The sequence below is a fragment of the Antechinus flavipes genome, chromosome 6 (assembly GCF_016432865.1).
Source record: "Antechinus flavipes isolate AdamAnt ecotype Samford, QLD, Australia chromosome 6, AdamAnt_v2, whole genome shotgun sequence".
NCBI lineage: Eukaryota > Metazoa > Chordata > Mammalia > Dasyuromorphia > Dasyuridae > Antechinus > Antechinus flavipes.
The window spans coordinates 183,559,026-183,580,420 of record NC_067403.1 but is presented as its reverse complement, the minus strand read 5'-3'; the positions used below and the strand labels follow the sequence as shown (position 1 = coordinate 183,580,420).

General features: G+C 50.4%; 1 protein-coding gene across 1 annotated transcript in view; it reads left to right on the top strand.

Annotated features, from left to right (window-relative positions):
• Nucleotides 1-21,395, top strand: part of RBPMS (RNA binding protein, mRNA processing factor) — a 172,845-nt gene that overhangs the window by 144,499 nt on the left and 6,951 nt on the right. The window contains exons 6-8 of the mRNA XM_051965782.1: nt 2,905-3,035; nt 13,535-13,671; nt 16,446-16,515. Coding sequence (XP_051821742.1) covers nt 2,905-3,035; nt 13,535-13,671; nt 16,446-16,515 — 338 coding nt within the window. The remainder of the gene's footprint in view (nt 1-2,904; nt 3,036-13,534; nt 13,672-16,445; nt 16,516-21,395) is intronic.

Sequence of the window (21,395 nt, the reverse complement as noted above, 5' to 3'; positions counted from 1 at the left end):
GGAGGCGGGGGCTCTCTGCTCCTGACCGCTCGGGCGCTCCGGTCCCACAGTCCTCGGCCCCTCGGAGCTAACGGGCCGACGTCCTCCGGTGCTGTGGGCTCCCGAAAGGCGCAGAGAAGGGGAGCCCGTCCCTTCACTCCAAGAATGCTCCTGGCTTGGTCTCCCGCTTTCCTGAATAGATCGGCGCCGGCTGGCCGGCCTCCTCCGGGCCTCCGCCACTCCCTGACTGCCCTCTGACAGCAAAATCTGACCTCCCTCCCTCATCCGCACAGTTGGGCCTCTGCCTCCCAGGCTTTGGTCACGCCCCCCGGCTTGCCAGCAAGCCCCTTCCCCGAAAAGCCTCCCGCTCCTGTGCGGTGCTCCCCCAGCCCCTTGCCCGGAGGACTCGTGCTGCTGAGTCAGCAGCAGCCGTCCAGCCTCCCCGGGGAGCCTTGTTCGTCCACTTGGCTACACCCTCCCCAGCCATACGCCCACCCATTAATTACTTCCATATTGGTTCCCTCACTGGAAGTTCTGCTCCCACAGACAATTCCAGACTGGGATGGGCCCCCCACAATCCACAGTCCTTGGAAGGTGGAGGACTCAGTTGACCTCGAGGAGGGACTCTGGTCCAAAGTCACTTAGCTTGATCCGAGTCCCCTCTCTCTGCGAACTGCTCGGGTTCCCTCGTCTCAGCGGGGGATCTGCGGGCGATCAGAGCTCAGCCGGCCCTTCCGCACCGAGGGTCCATGCTCAGAACCCGTGCCCGGCCCTTGCTCATATTGTCGAGCGGGTTTAGATAAAAGACCTACTGTGCGCCAGAGGCTGGGCTAACTGTATTACACGCCCTATCTCATTTAGCCAGCACAGCCACCCGGAGGGCTCCATCCTGTGGTGAGGAAGCTGAGGCAGGCGCCCCTCCCTGCTCAGAGCCCCGGCCCTTCCCCAGCTCGTGCTGCCCTCGGGCCTTTCTGGGATCTCCAGATGGGCAGCGAGACCAGCCCGTGCTCCCTGGGCCAGCTTGGCGGCTGCTGCCCGGGCTTCCGCACAGGTGCCCGCCCCTCTCCCCTTGCTGGCTGGAGTTTGCTCAGGCCTGTCTGCCAGACCGATCTCTCCTGACGCCATTTCCTGCACTCTCCGTTCCAGCGAGGTCGGCTCACTTGTCCCACGTACCCACGTGCCGTTTCTTTTGCTCGTCTGGCCCTTTTCTCCCCCTTTTCATCTCCTTTTTCTGAGATCCTTCACTCTATTCTCAGCTCAGCTTCAGAACCACATCCTACATGAGCCCCTACCCTCAAATTATCTAGTATTTATTCTGAGGCAACACAGCCTAGTACATAGTAGGTACTTAATAAATGTTTAGTCATTAGGTAACTTTTATTAAGGACCTACTGTGTGCCGGGCACTTGGGATACAAACATGAAGAAAGAAAGACCGTCTCTACACTCAGAGAGCTCACGGTCTAATGGAGGAGCACAGCACATCAAAGGAAACTGGAAAGGAGGAGGGAGGTACCTGTGGGGCACTGGGGGGGAAATCGGGCAAAGAAGTCCCAAAGCAGAGCATCTGGGGAGAAGTGAGACTGAGCCGAGTTCTCCCCATCAGGCTCACAAACTCCAGCAGAGCAAAAATGGTTTCTTTATTTTTTGCCTTTGTGCCCTCGTGCTTTGCCACTGAATTGAAACAACAAGTCACTTAACCTCTGTCTGCCTCTGTTTCTTCATCTGTTAAATGGGGATAATAGTAGCACCTTCCTCCCAAGGTGCTTGTGAAAAAACCAAATGAGATAATGGCAGTGTTTTGGGATCCTTTAAGTGCTATGTAACCGCTAGCTGCCGTTATTATTAGGTATTAACTCTTAGTTCGAGTTGTGGCTTGGCCCCTTAGTCCCTTCGTGAGGCACTTCCCCCTTGGTCCCCAGCGTCTGTAAATGGTGGGGGCTGGATGCTTTCACTAGGGTGAGGGCCTCTCCCCCTGGGCTCTGGCCATCCTCTCCGGCTGCCCCGGGCCTAGAATGCTCGCCCCCCTTCCGCTCCAGCTCCTGACCTCCCTGGCGGCCTTTCCGTCCCAACTCAAATCCCGCGTCCGCGTAGGAAGCCCTCCCAGGCCTTTTATGCCCAGGCCTCCCTCCGTGGTCATTGTCCCATCTCCATTTTGCCTCTGAACCAGCCGGCTCTGAGGAGAAGGGAGGGGGCGACTTTGCCCACCCTCCCTCATTTAAACCCAGTTCTCTCGCGTGTCTGGCAGCCCTCCCTGGTGTCCTGGCCCTCTTCCCAAAGCACACATGATGTTTCTTCCCGCATCCACCATGTCTTTTTCTGACCTTTAGATTCTAAGACCCTTGAGGGTGAAGGGCTCTCTTTTGCCCCTTTTTGGTGTCCCCAATACTTAGCAGAGTGTATGGCATATAGCAGGTGATTCTTAAATGTTGACTGATTCATTAACTAAGTCCCTTCAGACTCCAACTCATCCAAGTATCAAATGTGGCCTCAGTAAATGGGATTGTCCTTGATTTTTAAACTAAAATTGATGCTTTGGGGTTTTGTGTGTACCTTTCCCTGCTCCACACCCCTCTCCCTTCCCAGCCTGTGCCTCCCCTAAGGAAGACAGAGCGGGGCCAGGGTCCGATGGCGGGGGTCTCGCACCCGTGGGCCAAGCAGCCTCCACGACTGGCTCCCCTGAGACCCCAAGCCCTCCTCTCTCCTGGTTGCCCGAGTCTCTCTTCTCTCTCTCGGCCCGCCCGGGGGGGCTCCGTCTCCTTGCTTGGTACCTCCAGGGGGGCTGAGAGGAGGGCAGCCGGGGGACTGCCGGAGGTTGGCAGCCCCTCCCGGCCAGAGAAGCCCCCGTCCCGAGGGTCGTGGTTGGGCGGGGAGGCCCTCGCTACCAGTGCCCACTAACCCTGTCCTCCTTCTTCTTCTCTTGCAGATGAGCTCACAGTGCCTGCACTTTATCCCAGTACCCCTGAAGTGTGGGCCCCGTACCCTCTGTACCCAGCGGAGTTGGCGCCTGCTCTGCCCCCTCCTGCTTTCACCTATCCCGCTTCACTGCATGCCCAGGTAATTCGGACCCATCGCCACGACCTGACTCACTCGAGCACCCGTCCTCCCAAACTTGCCTCCCTCGAGTGCACAGTGTAACTAACCCTGCCCCGCTAACAGACCCACCTCGAGAAAGGAATGATGGCCCTGCCCCTGACTGAAGCCATCCCCCTCCCGAGGCTGGGGGGCCCGACCGACAGAAGGGGTCTGTCACCCACTGCCTGATACAGTTTCCGACACCTTCTTCTCCCTAATGATCTCACCTTCATTCTCACCGAGGGGCTGGGACAGGGACCGTCCCCGGCCAGGAGCGGCGGCCACACGGGTACACGCACACGAAGGGCGGCGTTTCCCAGGGCGTGGAGGGTCCCTTCTCCTCCAGCTCATTTCCAGAGCCATTGAGCTCCAGAAAGTGACTTGGCCGGAGAAGGATAGGGTTTTGGGGGTGCCCCTTTGAGCTGTTTCACAGAGTTTAAAGACCGGGCTGTTTGTGATGATGATTTTGGGGTGCCCCTTGGGTTATTTCAGAGTTTAAAGACCAGGCTGGTGGTCATGATGATTTTGGGGGTGCCCCTTGAGTTATTTCAGAGTTTAAAGACCAGGCCGTTTGCCATGATGATTTGGGGGTGCACCCTTGGGTTATTTCAGAGTCTAAAGGCCAGGCTGTTTGTCTTGATGATTTTGGGGGTGCCCCTTGGATTATTTCAGAGTGTAAAGACCAGGCCGTTTGCCATGATGATTTGGGGGTACACCCTTGGGTTATTTCAGAGTCTAAAGGCCAGGCTGTTTTTCATGATGATTTTGGGGGTGCCCCTTGGGTTATTTCAGAGTGTAAAGACCAGGCCGTTTGCCATGATGATTTGGGGGTGCACCCTTGGGTTATTTCAGAGTCTAAAGGCCAGGCTGTTTGTCTTGATGATTTTGGGGTACCCCTTGGGCTATTTCAGAGTTTAAAGACCAGGCTGATTGTCGTGGTGATTTTTGGGATGCCCCTTGAGTTATTTCACAGAGTGTTAAGGCCAAGCTGGTGGTCATGATGATTTTGGGGGGATTCTCTGAGGTACTGTAGACATGTCTTCTCAGGGCTGCAGTCAGACCCCATTCCCTTCCATTCTCTGTCTTTAGTTTGAAATGACCCATCGATGGCTCTCATTAGGAGCCAGATTGCAGCATCTCATCAAGGCCCTGTCCCCCTCCCTCTGAGAGAAACCCAGCATTTCCCTTGCCCTCATTGCCCCCGTGAGCACACTGCCATCCCAGGAGGGAGAACTTCCCCCGGTCACACAGGGAGTGTGAGGTGGGCCAGGCTTCAGCCCCCCGATCATGGCCTGCCTCCCCCCGTCTGCTGATGCCTCAGAGGGAAAGCTCCTTCCTCCTTGGCCCACCCTGGGGTCCCTCTCTGGCCCACCACACCTGCTCTTTGTCCTGGGGGATGACTCCAGGCTTGCCCCTGTGGGTCACTGACTCACAGAATCCTGGGACAAGCCTTAGGCCTTGGAGTTTTCCTCCTGAATTTCAGGTGGTCATACAGCCAGCATCTCGGCCCCAAGGGCTCCCCAGGCCTTTGGGGGTTATCTCAGCACCGTTATTTTCCCAGACAGAGCACTCTTATAGAGGGAGGGCTTACTGACCATCAGAGGCAGCCCTCAGAGGCCCGGGAGCTCTGCCTCCGAACTGTGGCTTGTCTGTCTCTAGGGACTGTGGGAGGGCTTTGGATGAAAAAAATCCTAATTTGGACTGGAAACATGCACGGCACAGCCATCACAGCAGCTTCCGGGGCCTGTCCTGGGCCCTGGGTTTGGTTTGTGTAGACAGGAAAGGGCCTGTCCAATGAGTCAGGGATGGACAGCTCCCCCAAAACCGCCCTGAGGTTCCTGGGCCTTGGAAGCTTGCTGAAAGCAGCAAACCGGTGACCTTCCCCACCGAGCCCAAGAGAGACGTCCTCGGAAGGACAGAAGAGGAAGCTGGGAGGCCCCCCTTATTTATCTGGAGATTCGGATTAACCCCCAACCAGGCCAACCCGGGCTCCAGTTCTGGGCTCAGTTTTTCCATCTGTGAATAAATGATGGTGTTGGGTACCGACTCGGGGGCCGTGGATCTGGATTGGAAGCCCCAGCTTATCCTGGGAGCCCTAAGATACTAAGAGCACCTTGTTGTTCTTGTATCGGTGCTGAAATATAGACCCCCCCCCCCCAGGCCCTGCCCCAGAAGGCCCCTTCCCCAGTATCCCCAAGCCCTGCCCTCTCTACAGACGACCCCTCCTCACCTTCCTGAATCTAACTTGCCCTCTCTTCGACTTCCCTTCATTTCCATACCTTCTTTTCCATCCCCTTCCCTTTACCCTAGAGTCAGGTGAGAGCCCTCTCCTCCTCACCCAAGTCTCCAGCTGATCTCACCCCCTCCTCTGCCATCACGGTGCTCCCTCCATCATCCCCCTTTCCTCATGCTCTTTGAATCTTGCCAGCCGTTGTTCTTCCTCCTCTCGTCCGCTGCCAAACTCCTTGAAAGAACTGTCCGTACTCTTTATTTCGAAAAAATTTTCCATGTTGTCTGTGTGTTTTGTTTTTACATTACAAACATTTCCAGATTACCGCATTCCCCAAGAGTTCTCTTGTAACAGAATAAAACAATTAGGCAAAAACTAATAATACAGTGCCCTCATCTGAACATCTGCCCTGCCCCTGCTCACTTTCTATTTTTTGTGTTTTCTTTAATTAGCAGAAATTTATTTACTCTTCCTCCCACGCCACCCCCACTTACCCCCTTGGAAAAAAGGAAAACAAATTCCTTGTTTAACCAATAAGCCCAGGCAGGCACAAGCAATTCCCTCGGAACCTGTCTGCCCCAGTACATGTGTCACAGTCTGTGCCCTACATTCATCCCCTCTCCTTGGGAGGAGGGAAGCACGCTTCATCATTGGCCCTTCAGAATCGTGGGTGGTCATTGTGTTGAGCAGTTTTTGCAGCTTCCACGATTATTTGCCTTATTTACAATGTTGAAATTGTCACCAGCTGTGCTTCTGGTTCTGCCCATTTCATTCTTCATCAGTTTATACAAGTCTTCAAAATGGTTCGTGTTTATAATGTTACAGTAGAAACTGATCTCTTGATTTGGCCCCTCCGTTTGGTATCAGTTCGTACCAATCTTTCTAGATCTTTTTGAAATCATCTTTTTTCCTTATTTATTAGCAGAGTAACCACCTCATAAAAACACATTCTCTTAGGCCATTTATCTGTATTCATAAGAGGCAGCCTGCAGGAGTTCCGGAAGCCTGTCTTGAGCTGTGTGAGTGACCAAACTTCTCCCCCATAAAATGGGAGAGGGAGGGTACCCCTGGTGATACCCACGGTCCCTTCCCTCCTTGGGTTATTAGGAGGCTCAAATGACAATTATACATCAGGTGTTTGCCTCCTAGAGAAATGATGTTACTTTGATCCTCACTGCCTTGATTTCCCCATCGTGCTTATAATTTTGCTTTTGTGTCTTAACAGTCTCCACATCTCCAAGGTTACCTATGGCTTCCAATAGCCTTTTTTTGTCTCCCTGCCTTGGCTCTCTCCTCCCTTGACACTATTTCCCCCCGATCTCTTAGCTTTCTGAGTGTTCCTTATGAAATCTTAGCTGCTGCCCCCAACCCAGCCCCAATAATCCTGTCTGTCCGTTTGGGTGGCTGTCTGTTTCTGTCTCTCTCCCTCCTCCTCATTAGAACAAAAGGGCTTTTTACTTTCTTCTGTGCATACCTTATCTGAAATAAGACTAATTGCAGGGACTTTTCCACATGCACATTCTTATCTAAGATTGCTCAAATATACGCAAAGTCTCATTTGAGATTATCCATTATTCCAATTTCCATTTATCTATTTATCTATACACACACACACACACACATACATAGAAAATAAATACACACACACATATATATTTAAATAACTTTTCTGTGTATATATATATAAACTGTCATCTTACTCTGGTAACGTCTTCAAGGAGTTCCTTTGAGGATGTAAACTTCACTAAGTGCCTTTACTTGATTAGAAGATGATGACCTGAGTCTTACTTCTTTAAAAAATGACACCCCGACTCAAGCCCTGGTACCCCAACATTTCGGATATACCCCAACCTTCCTTCTGCTTCTCTGCTCTTCTTCCTTCCCTTGTATTCAAGGTATCATCCTTTTTCTGATTTTCTTTGTATTATCTCCTTAAGCAATCTCATCCATTCCCTTAGCATCCACTATCCCCTCAATTCTCAAAGGATTATAGATTTTTAGAGATACTAGACTCATCAATCTAAAGATAAAGAGGGAGGAGAGAGAGCATTTCTCAAAGCACGCTCCTTCCAGAGTTCCCATAAGTGTCTCTTCCCTGTGTGGATGACTCTCATCCCAGGCTCTTTGTTGAATGGAAGTCTCGTCCCATGCTTTCACCTGGCTACCCCGTAATATTCTGAGTTACTTCCTGCAAATCACTCAGCCAGTTCGGTTCCAAACTCCCCCGTTGCTACCTATAAACCCACCATTGTCCTCCCAGTCCCTCAAGTTCATGTGCTTGGTGAGGGGCTGGGGGGTACTATCACTGCTTCTTCCTTCGGTCTTTTCCCAAGTTTCTTTTAATTCTCTCTCTGCACCAACTCTCCACATACCTCTCTTTTCTACTCATTCAGCCAAGTTTAAGTCTTTCCCATTTCTTGTCTAAACTCAAGGTTTCCATTTATGGTCTAAGGCAGAGCTTCTTAATCTGTGAGTCACGACCCCATATGGATTCACGTAACTGAATGCGGGAGTTGTGAAATTATGATTTATTATCAGTACGTGTTTCATGTGTGTACCTATTTTATATATGTATGGACTAGGGTCTCAGGCAAAAGGGAAAAAGTTTAAGAAGCTCTGGTCTAACGGATTTGTGTTAACAAATTTTTTATAGCATCTTCATTAGTAAATGATTATAAAGAACAGTAAATTAGTGTCATATTATTTTAGGGTAACTTGCCCAGTGACACATATCTAGTAATGTCGGAGTCTGAATCCCAAGTCCTGAGCTTTCTGCCCTTCTTGTGCTCACAGCACTTTTCATCATTGTTGCTGAGTTTTGCAGAATGAAAATGTGGACTGGACTGGACAATTAGAGTAGCTTTCGCATTTGTCTCCCTGACTCTACTCTCCTAGTGTCCCCAAAATTCAGTAACTTTCCTAGTAGCCCCAAAATCAAATATAAACTCTTTTGCCAGGCAACGAGACCCCTCTGCCTTTAGACTATTTTCCTAGCCTTATGTCATGATGACCCTCTTCCTTCTGGCCAGACTATTTTATTTGCCCTTGGACATTCCATCTCTAACTCCAGGTAGTTACACTCTCAGCATCTGTAGGTCCCTCCATTGTCATCTCCATCTCTCAGGTTCTTCCTTCAAAGTCAGTTTAGGTACCACATCTCAACCTTCCCTGGTTTCTGCCTTCCCCTCAGTTGTCAATGCTTATGCTCTCTCTTTCTCTCCTTTTCCTTCTTCCTTCACTTCCTTCCCATCTCTCTCTCTCCTTTCTTTTTTTTCCTTCCTCATCACTCACCATGCCCTGACTTAGCTGTTTTTCTTTTTCTGAGGAGAATACGATGGCCTCGTGTACAGAGCTGTTTGTGCTCTTTCCTTCTCTGTTTCTCCCCTTTTCCTTCTTCCTTCACCTCCTTCCCATCTCTCTCCTTTCTTTTTTCTCCTTCCTGCTCTCTTCCTTGCTTTTTCTTCCTCTCCCCCACCTTTTCCCCACTCACCATGCCCTGACTTAGCCATTTTTCTTTTTCTGAGGAGAATACGATGGCCTCGTGTAGTACAGAGCTGTTTGTGCTCTTTCCTTCTCTGTTTCTCCCCTTTTCCTTCTTCCTTCACCTCCTTCCCATCTCCTTTCTTTTTCTCCTTCCTGCTCTCTTCCTTGCTTTTTCTTCCTCTCCCCCACCTTTTCCCCACTCACCATGCCCTGACTTAGCCATTTTTCTTTTTCTGAGGAGAATACGATGGCCTCGTGTACAGAGCTGTTTGTGCTCTTTCCTTCGCTGTTTCTCCCCTTTTCCTTCTTCCTTCACCTCCTTCCCATCTCCTTTCTTTTTCTCCTTCCTGCTCTCTTCCTTGCTTTTTCTTCCTCTCCCCCACCTTTTCCCCACTCACCATGCCCTGACTTAGCTGTTTTTCTTTTTCTGAGGAGAGCACGATGGCCTCACATTCAGCTCTGTACTTTTTGCTCCTTCTCTGGCACCTGACTTAGGGTCTTGACTGCAGTAGGTGCTTAATAAGTGTGCGTTGACATGCATTGAGTTAAAGCCTCGGGGGGAGACTTTTTTTTTTGCTTCTGTGAAATGGGATTCTAGCATGCTCTGGCATTTTCACCACATGAAGAAAAAAGTCTGTTCGGGGGGGACGGGGCCGATCCTCTCTCTAGCTCATCTCCACTGGCTTTGATAAATGATAATGGGGTCGTGGATTCAGGGCCTGAAGTACCTCGGGCCAGACTGTTCGGCCCCCTCATCTAGGCCCGGAGAGTTGAGGGGCCTGGCCCGGCGTCACCCGCTCAGGTCGGAGGCCGGACTCCTCCCGCGCCACGCTGCTCGCTCGCGCCTTGGCCACAGGTCGCAGGGGCTGTGACACGGCCTCCTCGTCGCATCACGCTGTTTTTCGGGCAGCCAGGTAGATTTTACTGGCCTCCGTTCACGGGCACACAAGTAAGTCCCTGGAAGTTCCCGAAGTCTTTTTGCTACTTTTGGAAATTGGAGCTTGAGGGAAATGAAAGCAGGCTGTGAACTCGCCTTTGAAGAAGAGTGATGGTGACAGGGTGGAAAAGACAGGTCTCCTCCCTGCGGAATCATGTTTTATTCAGGCCCTGGGATGCCATCCTCGGCGCCCGCCCGGAGAGCCGAGCAGCGGGCCTGCGAAGTGGAGGGCCGCGGTGGCTGCCGGGGCTTCCCGCTACCAGGCACTTCTTTCCTGCTCACTGAGCCCGGCTCCCCGGCCCCGCTAATGGCCCTCGACAGCAAACATAGTTAAAAATTAACCACGGAAAATATTAAATATGGATAACCAGCACCGAGCACGGCCTCCGTGTGCCACAGGGGCTTACACGCTCGGGTGCGCTCACCCGGCACGCCTCGTTCCCGGTCTCCCTCACGTCCTCATGGATTTTATCCGCTTCTGTGCAAGCTGCTGCTGGGTCAGCGTGTCCAGCTGGGACGGACCCGGAGGTGAAGGGCTCCAGAACCAGGCCCACAGAACCGGGGCACAAAGTGAGCAGCGGGGACGAGTCCAGAGTCCGTGGTCAGTGCCTTCCCACTGCACCACACTACCTCCATGGATCCACCTTTAGGGATGGGGAAATCATGGAGAAGAAAAGGAGCCTTCATGTCCTTATTCCTGCAGCAAACGAAGTCTGGGCTGCTGGCTAGAGATGGGATGTTTGGATCTTGAAAACGCCGCATTCATTCCAAAGGAGCAGAAAGGGTTTGGTTCAGTCCTGCAAGCATTTATTTAGCACCTTCTGTGTTTCCAGCCTTGGGCTTGGCACTAGATGTACAAGCATTTATTGAGGGCTTGCTGTGTGCACAACATCAGCTTATCCTAGGTTAATAGGGAGCCAGGGGAGGGAGTTGCACTGTGGCACTTGTGGGTTCAGATAGTGCTGGGAGAGCAGACTTGGACTTGGGAGGACCTGCTGGTTCAGGGCTTGAGCAGCTTAGCTAAGGCCATGGAGCCAGAACTTGAACCCAGGTTTTCATTCCTGCACGGTGCCCCTGATTAATTTTTCATTTCATATTATAGAAACAACAATGACACCAACTAGCATTTGTGTAACATTTGAAGGTTTATAAAGCACTTTCCAAATATTCTCTTAATTTAAAAAAATATTCTCTTAATTGACCATAAAAGGTACCTGTACCTTATTTTAAACTGGCAGGACCCAGTGCCGGTCTCCCCTGGATCACTTAGAGAGAGGACCACCGTGTGGTGAATAATAATAGCTGCCAGTACTTGCCCCTGGGATTTCCTGCAGATTTCCAGGCAGAAGACCCAGGCTGGGAGCATCCTTTCCCTTAGGTCCGGCTGATTGCTGGGGGAGCAGTGCATGCTGGGCCTAGAGCTGGGAAGACCTGAATTCAAATTTAGCCTCAGACACTTAAAAGCTGGAGGTCTCTGGGCGAGCCCCTTACTTTGGGCTTCCTTCCTCTAGAAAACGAGCCCCCCTCCTGGGTTTCTGTGACGACCAAAGGCGATAATCATTGTAGAGCTCTCCCACAGCGCCTGCTTCCTTCCTTCCCCCCTCGCGCAGTGAGACCCCGTGGGGTGGGAGAGGCTCCCGCCGAGAGCCGCCCGTGTCATTGTGAGCAGTGTAGTTTCCTCCCTAACGAACGCCTGCACTCCATCGTGGGGGGCACGGGCAGGGTGGTTCCTGAGGTCCCAGGCTGGACCCATTGGTGCACTTGGACGACCCCTTAAAAGCCTCCGGAACTTTGCTTTGGAGAAGCAGTGGAGACAGGAGGGAGAGGGGCTTGGATCACAAAGACCCAGATTCGAGTCTTGCCTTAGGCTTGTGCCCCGACTGAGTGACCCCAGGCACAGTTTTCTCCGGGGTGACGGCCCTTCGGGCCCAGCCTGGGCCCCTGCCCTGGGGCTGTCTCCTCTCCTCAGTCAGCCCATGGGGCCTGGATGGCACAGAGACTGGTCACTCCCTGACAGACCCACGAGAGCCGCTGTCCCCTCGGCCACGGCGAGAAGGAGGCTGCGAGGACAGGAGGGGGTATCTCACCATGGGGAAGGAACCTTTTTAGATGGGACTCCTGTAACTTCCCCTGGATGTGAGCAAGTGAGAAAAGCTCTTCTGCCTCGTGTGCATCCATCCGGCAGCAGGTGATCTCCTCCTCAGGGGAAAAGGCCTGGGGCAGGTGGGTTTGAGAAGGCAGGAGCCCGCTGCCTCGGGCACCAATGGAAAGTCCCACCTGGGGGGACCAAGAAGCTCCTTCAAGCTCCAATCAGCCACAGGCTCCCATCTGGAGGAGTCATAGCCTCCCAGGACCCCCAGAAGGAAAGGCTCTCTCGGGGTCATGAAACACCAGCTCCTGTACACTGCTGAGCTGTGGCTGTTCCGCCCCTGCCTGAAGACTTCTTGAGAGGGAGAACTCGGCTCTCCCGACAATATCCGCTCCAGGGTTGGACGGCCCTCCTCGGCTTGAGCCAAGATCTCCCCCAGGGCAGCCTCCTAGTTTTGTCCTTGGAAGTCGTTTGGAAAATCTGTTAAATGGGTCTGGTGTTATCTTCCAGGGCCTGTGGGGAGCTGCCGGGAGAGGGAAGGTATAGAGCCGGAGTGTCCGTGGTGTGGTCACTCCTGCGCCCTCAGGACAAGGGGCACTGAGGCCTTTGTGTGCCCTCTTCCTCCCAAGCCCCCTCTGACCCTTCCATCTGGCAGCCCCGCCTGCGTGACGGGCCCCCCTCGGCCTCCTCAGGCCCCTCAGCCAGGTGCTCCTTGGAGAACTGCAGGGACCAAGAAAGGCCCTTCTGCTCCTGGGCAAGCAGTAGGTGCCCGATGCTGGCAGCCGGAGATGGAATCTGTACCCATAAACCCCACCCGTTGCCCCTGGATAGTTTATAATTCAGAATTGGAGGAGGCCATCTATTCCCTTCATTCCTTTATCTTAGGAGGGGAAACAGAGGTCCCTCATGGGGTCCTAGAGACCCCCCAGTATCAGCCTTTCATCTTCCCGAGATGGAAACCGAGACCCAGAGAGGGGTGAGGATGTGCCCAAAGTCACACAGCAAATCAATGTCTCCTCACCTGCTCCCACAAGCCACTGATAGAGAAACCCTGCGGCCTCCTTGGGCTGGGCCACGAAGACCTAGGTAGTGCCCTTCATCTTTTCTGTGCGCCATTGACCTCTTTCCCTCTGGACACCGGCCCCCGGTGCGCCGGCCACCCCGCGGCGTGCTTTCAGAAGCTCCGGGGATTCCAGGAGGAGCTTGTGGGTCGCACCCCGCGGGCCCTGGCTCCCACCCCCAAATAAAACTCCTGGCCCTTATTGGAGGGCCGCCCCTCGGCCTCCTGCGTCCCTGCGAGGGCTGCCCACTTTCCTGCGAGGGCCGCCCAGGCCAGCAGGCGTTTCTGCGTCACCTGCTCTGTGCTGGTCCCTGGGGGGACGCCGGCAGGAAGGAAAGCTAGCTAAAGCAGCCCTGCCCGGCTCAGATCCGGCCCCTGAGAGCCATCGCATCTGTCCCTGAGCCTCCTGGGGCTGGTGGCAGGGAGGCAGGGGCACCCCCAAAGGGCAGCGTGACCCAAGAGGGCCAGGTGGGGACGGTCAGGTAAGAGAGCCCCGAGATCACACTTCCTCACACAGAAACAAGCCGTCTTCTTCCTCTTTTCTCTCTCTGATGCCTTGATCACATCAGGTGCGGGGCACCTCAGCCGTTTCTCAGGGAGGCACCAGTTATCACAGCCCTGCACCAGCCCTGTCCTCCAATGCACCTAGAACCCCGTCCCCATTCTCCTGTGTCACCCCTAGGTCCCCTGGCCCCCACCTGTAGTAGGGGGTCTGTCCCCTCTCCCCTTCCTTCACCACCTGTCCCAGGAAGGCCACTCCAGCTCTGCTCTTTGCTTAATGAGCAAGTGGATTCAGATGCACAAAGCCGTGAACCACGGGTAGGTACTCGGTTTCTTTCTTTCTTTGTTTTCAGCCTTCCTGGGAAGCTCGGACTCTGGTTCTATGGGGTGCCCTCTTCCAACATGCCCGTGATGGGGTTAAATGGGCGTGGGTCTCTGGAGGTGCTCTCCAAGGGAAAGAAAGGCCAGCTGGGGGTCTCCTCCTGGGCCACTTTTTGGCCTCCCTCTCTGGTCCTGTTAAGATTTCACTGCGATTGTGAGGCTAGAACAAGAGCCCAGAGGTTCATCTCAGCTGTATTCTTCCCTTGGGAATTGTGGCTTAGCTTAGGATGCAGAGAGGGGCCAGCCCAGCTCTGACCTCCCTGTTCTAAGAGCCCATTTCTACCCATGATCCTCCAAGATTTAAGAGTCCTCCTGAGTTCTGACCTCCCTGTTCTAAGAGGCCCATTTCTACCCATGATCCTCTAAGATTTAAGGGTCCTCCTGAGTTCTGATCTCCCTGTTCTAAGAGGCCCATTTCTACCTGCGATCCTCCAAGGTTTAAGGGTCCTCCTCAGCTCTGACTTCCCCCATTCTAAGAGCCCTGTTTCTACCCATGATCCTCGAAGATTTAAGGGTCCTCCTCAGCTCTGACTTCCCCCATTCTAAGAGCCCTGTTTCTACCCATGATCCTCCAAGATTTAAGGGTCCTCCTCAGCTCTGACTTCCCCCATTCTAAGAGCCCTGTTTCTACCATGATCCTCCAAGGTTTAAGGGTCCTCCTCAGCTCTGACTCCCCCATTCTAAGAGCCCTGTTTCTACCCATGATCCTCCAAGGTTTAAGGGTCCTCCTCAGCTCTGACTTCCCCCATTCTAAGAGCCCTGTTTCTACCCATGATCCTCCAAGGTTTAAGGGTCCTCCTCAGCTCTGACCTCCCCTGTTCTAAGAGCCCATTTCTACCCATGATCCTCCAAGGTTTAAGGGTCCTCCTCAGCTCTGACTTCCCCTGTTCTAAGAGCCCATTTCTACCCATGATCCTCCAAGGTTTAAGGGCCAGCCCGGCTCTGACCGCCCATTTCTACCTATAATACTCCCAAGATTTAAGAGCCCTTCTCAGCTTCAACCTTCCTTGTTCCAAGATCCCTCCCTTTCCTGAGGTTCTGTAAATTCTGAGTGCTAGACTATGCTTTTGAAAGACGGCTCTAACCAGTTGAATCAGGTCAACAAGAGGGAGAAGTCATTTTTGTTCCTGGCCTCCCCAAAACAGAGGATTCTCCCTCCTCACTGACCACTCCAAGTGGGAAAAGGGCTTCAGAAATCATCAGCCTCCGTTCTCTCCCAGCTTTCTCCACCTCTCCTTCTCTAACTTGGGTTTCGGTCGGTTCATTTATCCCACCACCTCCCAGAGGCGCTTCCTGTTCTCTTTGTTCCCGTTCAACCAGCTGTTTCTTTCAGGAGGCTCTGGCTGGACAGTCAGAAGGGGGCTGCCTTTCCTCCAAGGGCAGACCTGACCAAGTCCAGCCCCTGACCCATGGCTCACACAGATAATGGGGCAGTTAGGGAAAGTGCCCCTTCCCCTCGCTGACCCGAGACCCCTCTTATGGAACTAGAGAGGTCAAGCCCCACTAGAAGTGGGCTTCCCCTAATCACCGTTGGTGGACTCAAAGGTCCCTTGCTGCAGAGTGGGGAAGGACATAGAAAATTCCCTTTAGTTTCCTAGCCCTCGAGCTGGCTGCCTGCTGTCCATCTTTAAGATCGTATTCCTTTCAAACCCAGTGAGATGGGATACTGCCGACATCAGTGGGTGGAATGGACATCCTGCCAAAGGCAGTAACTGCTTCCTTTTCAGGGAACAAACGACCCAGGGAGTTGGGGGCTGGGGTCAGAGAGAAAGATAGTCACAAATCCCAAGACAGGAGCAGTCCTGCAGAAGGACCTCTGGCTCCGCCCGCCGCTGGCTGTCTGGGTGACGGACTGCCTCTGCCTTTCCCTCTGCCTTTCCCGGTTACTTACTTGGGTCCCTTCCAGGAAGCCCTAGCTTATCAAAGTAGATGCATTTTTCCATGATAAAGCAACATCCTGCTTACAGAAATCCCCTCGCTTCCCTCCTCCAAACAGGCAGCCCCCTGGTTCCTTGCCAGGTCATCGCTTTGGGAAAATGGTTTACGTGAGCTAGCTGTCAGCCCTTCTAGTCCTCAGTCTTGGTGACTCAGGAAGTGGATAATTCCCTTTCTCTTTAGGAGCAAGGGACTCGGTCACCATCCCTGTTTTTCCAAGACAGAGAAGGGGCACAGATAACTCTCTGAAGTGTCTGAGAGTGCTTTACCACCTTATTAGGACCTGTCTGGAGAAAGGGACACTGGCAACAGTTGAAGAAGCCCCCTCCTCCCCATTGCCCTTGGTTTAGCTAAGAGAACCGCCCCAAAATTTGAGGGACTCCAAGGAGCCATTGGAGTTGGTGGAAAGAGGGCAGTCAAGAGTTTGGGGTCCAAGTCTTTCCTCTGACTTACTCACCCTTGTGGCTATGTGTACTTGTGGCTATAAGTCCTGTCATTTCTCTGGGCTCATTCTGTCTGTAATAAGGTGTAAAAATGGTTCCCCTGCCTCTCTGCCATGAGGAAAAAGCTAGGGAAGCCTTAAAATACCAGGGAAGCACAAGCTGGAATTAGTATTTGGGGGGGAAGGGGTGCAGCCTAGCTGCCATGGCCGGACACTCCTGGCTCAGGGCTGTTTCTCCCCCTCCCACCCTGCCAGGGACTCAGCCGGGGCAGGGAGGCTGGGCAGGGGTAGCACAGCCTGGCTCACATTTCATTCTCTCCCTTTGCCCCTTCAGATGCGCTGGCTCCCTCCCTCCGAGGCTACTTCTCAGGGCTGGAAGTCCCGTCAGTTCTGCTGAATACTGTGTAAGTAGTGCCCTTGCCTCTGGGGCTGGCCTCCCTGCCTCCCTTTGGCCATCTCGTCCCTTTTCTTGAAGCAGAGGCGCCTGGGCAAAGCTTCTGGATGCTTCTCATCTAAAAGATATGGGTGGGCGCTTGTGAGTGCAGCCTGGTGGGTGCCAGCTGCCCTGTCTGGTTCTGGGGCCAGGCGACAGGTTTTAGGGGCCATTTCCATCAGGTGTCCATCAGCAAAGAGGGCAGACCTAGGGCAGCTGTCCCAAAGAACCACATGTATCCTTGAAGAGGTCTCAGATGGCTCGGCCATTTCACTTCATTTAGCCAACCTTACTTGAGTCTTCTGTGCTCTAGGCCTTGGGGATGGAAAACAGCAATGAACCTGACTCGCCATTCAAGAATCTTCCATTGCACAGAGTCCTAGTAAAGGTCTTACTTTCCATTTCTATTGGGATCTAGTCCAGCTAATATCCTGTGAGCCGATTTCCTGCTCCATAGGGTGTGATTGGTTCTAGGTGTGCCCTTTTTTGGGAAATAGATGGAATCAGCAGACTCTGCTGGTCCTGTTGCCAGGGTTTTATTATGAAGTGACTTTAAAGTATTAGCCATCATCCCAAAGAGATCACTTGGGCCCCTTCCCCATGCCCCTCATCGGGCCCGGCAAATGGTGCTGCGGAAGTCCAGTTAGACGGATCTAACAACAGCTAGGAGAGGTAAGAGAAAAGATGCAGTCAGCAATAATTCCAGATCACAAATCTGAGTCACTAGAAGGAGGATGGTGTCCTTGACAGAAACAAAAATGTTCCGGGTGGGGTTAGAAGAGAAGGAATTCATTTTTTATGTGGTTTTTAAGTGTTGGAGGAATCAGTGAGATATACAGAAAGGAGTGCAACCAGATATTAGTGATGGAGTAGAGCTTGGGAAAGATGTGCGGGCCAGATGTAGAGATTAGGGAATCATCTAAGTAGAGAATAATCAATCCGTTTCCAACAAGCTGATCAATGTAGAGAGGCAAAAGAAGACAGCTTGAAACAAAGTTTTGGGGTAAGCCCTCTTAAGGGGGTGGAAGATAGGTGATGATTCAGCCAAAGAGACTAAGAGGAGGCATTCAGGGAGGTAGCAGGAGAATCAATCCAATCTAGGGTAGATTTAATAAATGGCAGTTATGTGCAAGGCACTAAGGATCCCAGAAGGGAACAATGTCAGAGAAACCAGGAGAGAAGAAAGGGTTGGTGGGCTTGACAGCTTCTAAAGCTACACAGAGAGGCCAGTATGATGAAAAAAAGAGAAATCAAGACTTCACAGTGGAGCGGTGATTCTTGATAACCATGAAGTTAGGGCCAGCCTAGTGGTAGAATCCGGAGTCAGAACATAAGTGGGAGGTGAAGAAATAAAAGCAGGGTAAGTTATGTGGCTGTCATGAATGAGCAAAGTTTATTTTGTATTGAGCTAGCATAAAATATGTGTCATGTAAAATACATAGTAAGTTTTTGGTGAAAAGCTGTTTGTATGCCCTTTCAAATCCTGATTTTGATGGCAAGGACTGAAAATGTTGCTGGGGAGAGGGAGCTAGCATGAGGTATAGCAGCTTTCTTTAATGGGCATTTTTTTTTTTTTTTTTTACTAAAAAGGGCAGGAAGGGAACATTTTGCAATTTGAGAAGGAAGAGCAGTGGTTCTGGGAGGACCAGAGTTTTCATTCAGCATGCCCCAGGAGAGGCAAGAGTACTTACTTCTGATGGGAAAGATGACTGTTTTTAGCCTTTTTTTGTTGAGAAACACTGAATCAAAGAACTGTTTTGGGACTGTGAGACTGTTGTATACTGCATGTGTCTTATCTAAGAGAAATATGCATTTGGAGGTTCTCATCCCAAGTTAGAAATGAGTCATCACATCTGAGGATTACATTGCATTGGAATTGGGATGTAAAGAATGGCAGGAATTCTGGAGGGAATGGGCCAGGAGGGTGAGGTGCAGTTTCCAGGTGTTGGGCACAGAAGCAGAAAAAGACACATAAGGATGGGCTTGGCCAATGTATGGACATTGAAAGAGGAAATGGCTGCTGGTTGCTGGGAAAGAGTAATCCAGTTTGATTGGAGCTACTTCAAGAAGGGGAGTAGAGCAAACTTAATTTGGAAAGGTACAGGAGACAAGTTGGTAAGGACAAGTCTGGGGGATTTCTGTAGGGAATCTCATCAACTGTGCAGGTAAGAAGATGAAAGATTAAGGCCATTCCTTTACAGATCCACAGATAAGGAAAACTCCATTTTTTTCCTATGTATTTATCTATTTTGCTGGTTGTTTTTTCTCTTCCTCTTCCTTTTTTCTTAGGAAAAAAAAATCTTTGTTATAAGGGATGCTGCAGGGGCAGGAGATATAAGAAAAAAATCTAGGTGATATAAAACAAAAGATATATGTAGATATATATATATATATACATATATATACATATATCGATAGATTTTTTTTTTTTTTTTTTTTAGAAAAACTATTTCATACTCTAGGAGAGAGGTGAAGGTCAAGAACTAGGTGTGAATGGCGAGATAAGGGTGCATATAAGCCATGAAGTGAATAGACATCAGTAAGACTCAGTACCTGACTGGATATGGGGGAAAGGGTATGAAGAATGAGTTACAGCGAAGGTTGTGAACCTGTAGGATAGAGAAACTTGGGTGCCCCCGACAGAAACAGGGAATTTTGGAAGTGCTTTTTAGTGAGGAAGAAGATGATATCAGGTTTTTCAATCTAGCCGCATCTCAATCCGAGTTCCTTTCCCATGAGGGATAAAATTTCTCTTTCACAAATCTAATTTAGTAACTGCAGCTGAAACATAAATATTCTGGTGGGGCTGTGGGAAGACAAGCATGCTAAGTCATGGCTGTGAATAGGTCCATCCAACTATTTTGAAAAGCAACATGGAATTATTCAAGAAAAGTTACCAAATTGCATCCTCCCCTTTGACCTAGTGATCCTACTAATAGGTTTATGGCCCAGGGAGTTTACTAGCAGGAAGAACGGGTCCATCTGTGCAAATACCTTGACAGCTGTTCAATTGGGAGTAGCAAAAAGTTGGAGAGAGGCTACGTGACCAACCATTAGGGAAAGACTAAACTAACTGGGGCATGGGAATATAATGAAATCCTGCGTTGCCAATAGGAATGACCAACAAGAGGGTTTCAGACAAAAATAGAAAGATGTGTATGAACTGAAAAAGCCAAGTAAACAGTGGAGAATTGTGAACAGCAGAGAATCAGCACCACCTTGAAGTCACAGCCCACTCTTCCTTTAGCTCAAAAATCAATGAACTACAGAAATGCCCTGGGCTCTATCAGTCTCAATACTTGGCACTTGTACTCAGGGGTTTTTACCAGTGTTTACTTAGGACTGTCCACTCTGGGAAAACAAAATTTATCAATTAAAAAACAATTCTCAAATCAAGACTCATTAGGATAAGTGGAGTTGTTCTAATTCCCCTCTCCTTGTCCAAAGCATAAAGCCATGGAAAGAATGTTGAGTTTGGAGTCCAAAGACCTGGGCTTGAATCTCAGCTCTTCCACTTACTATTTGATCAAGAGCAAGCCCCCTAATCTCTTTGGCCCCACTTTCCTCCTCTATAAATAATAGAAAGGGTTGGACTATGTGGAGCTCTGAGGTACCGTTGCAGAATATCCCTTTATATGTTGTATGTGCTCTGCCCCCTTTTCCTGATAATTTCAAAAAGTGGAGAAACTAATCTTTTGGGGGCATGCTCTACAATGTCCAGGCTGTGCTGACATTTATACCTGCTTCTGGATTTTCAAGGGCAGGGTGGATTGGAGAGGAGAGATATTAGAGGCAAGAAAAACAGGCAGGAAGCCATTGCTTATAGTTCATTAAGAAGTACACAGTAAAGATGTGAACGAAGGGGACAAATACAACCTGACTGGCAATTGCAATAGCCTTTGGAATATCCATTTCCCCTGAAATCAGAGATTTGAAGAATGAAACCTGGAAAAGGCCTGTTCACTAAATGATGCAGAGAGCACCTTCAGTCCTGTCATTTTAGATGACTTTCATGAGTCTTAAGGCACTGACAATATATAGGATGGGAAAGATGTGGTCAGATAAAAAATTCCCTTGGATTGATTATTAGTAAGAGTTATTGATCTTTGGGAGTCCTAGATGACTACAAACTGACGTCCTTTTAAGTTGCATTAAAAGAGGCCTAGTCTCCAGAGGAAGGGAAGTGGTTGCTTCCACCACTGTTTTCCTTGCTTAGACCACATCTAAATTTTTGTATTGAAATCTAAGCATCATTATTTTTTCAGAAATTTATCTAGTTTTCCAAATAATCAGAGTAATTATTATAGCCTATTTTTTTTCACTTTAACTTTTCTTGGTTGCTTAATGCAAAATACCTGGTGTGGAAATATATTTTGCATAATATAAGGGCTATCATATTTCTTACTTTCTCGGTGGGTAGGAGAAGTGGTGGAAGGGAAAAGGTGGGGAGTAAGAGAATCTTGAGTTGAAAATAATTTTTAGTTTAAAAAAAAAATCAAAGTGACAAAGTACCATAATGGAATATTATTGTGTCATAAAAATATAATGAATATTGATTATCCAGAGAAGCGGATAGGAAGATAGGATAGTGAATTGATGCAAAGAAAGTGGGACAAGGAAAATAACATACACACTGACACCAACAGTTTAGTTACGAAGATCAACTGCAGTATTGTTATAGTAGCCAAGTTTGGTCCTAAGGAGACATGGGAAAAGGTACCTCATGTATTTCCCTTTATTCCTTTACAGAGATGGGAGACTCTTGTAGAACACTGCATTTGATTTTATTGCATTAGGATCACTTAAGGATGTGTTTAATATTGCTGCTTTCTTCTTTAGTTGTTTGCAAGG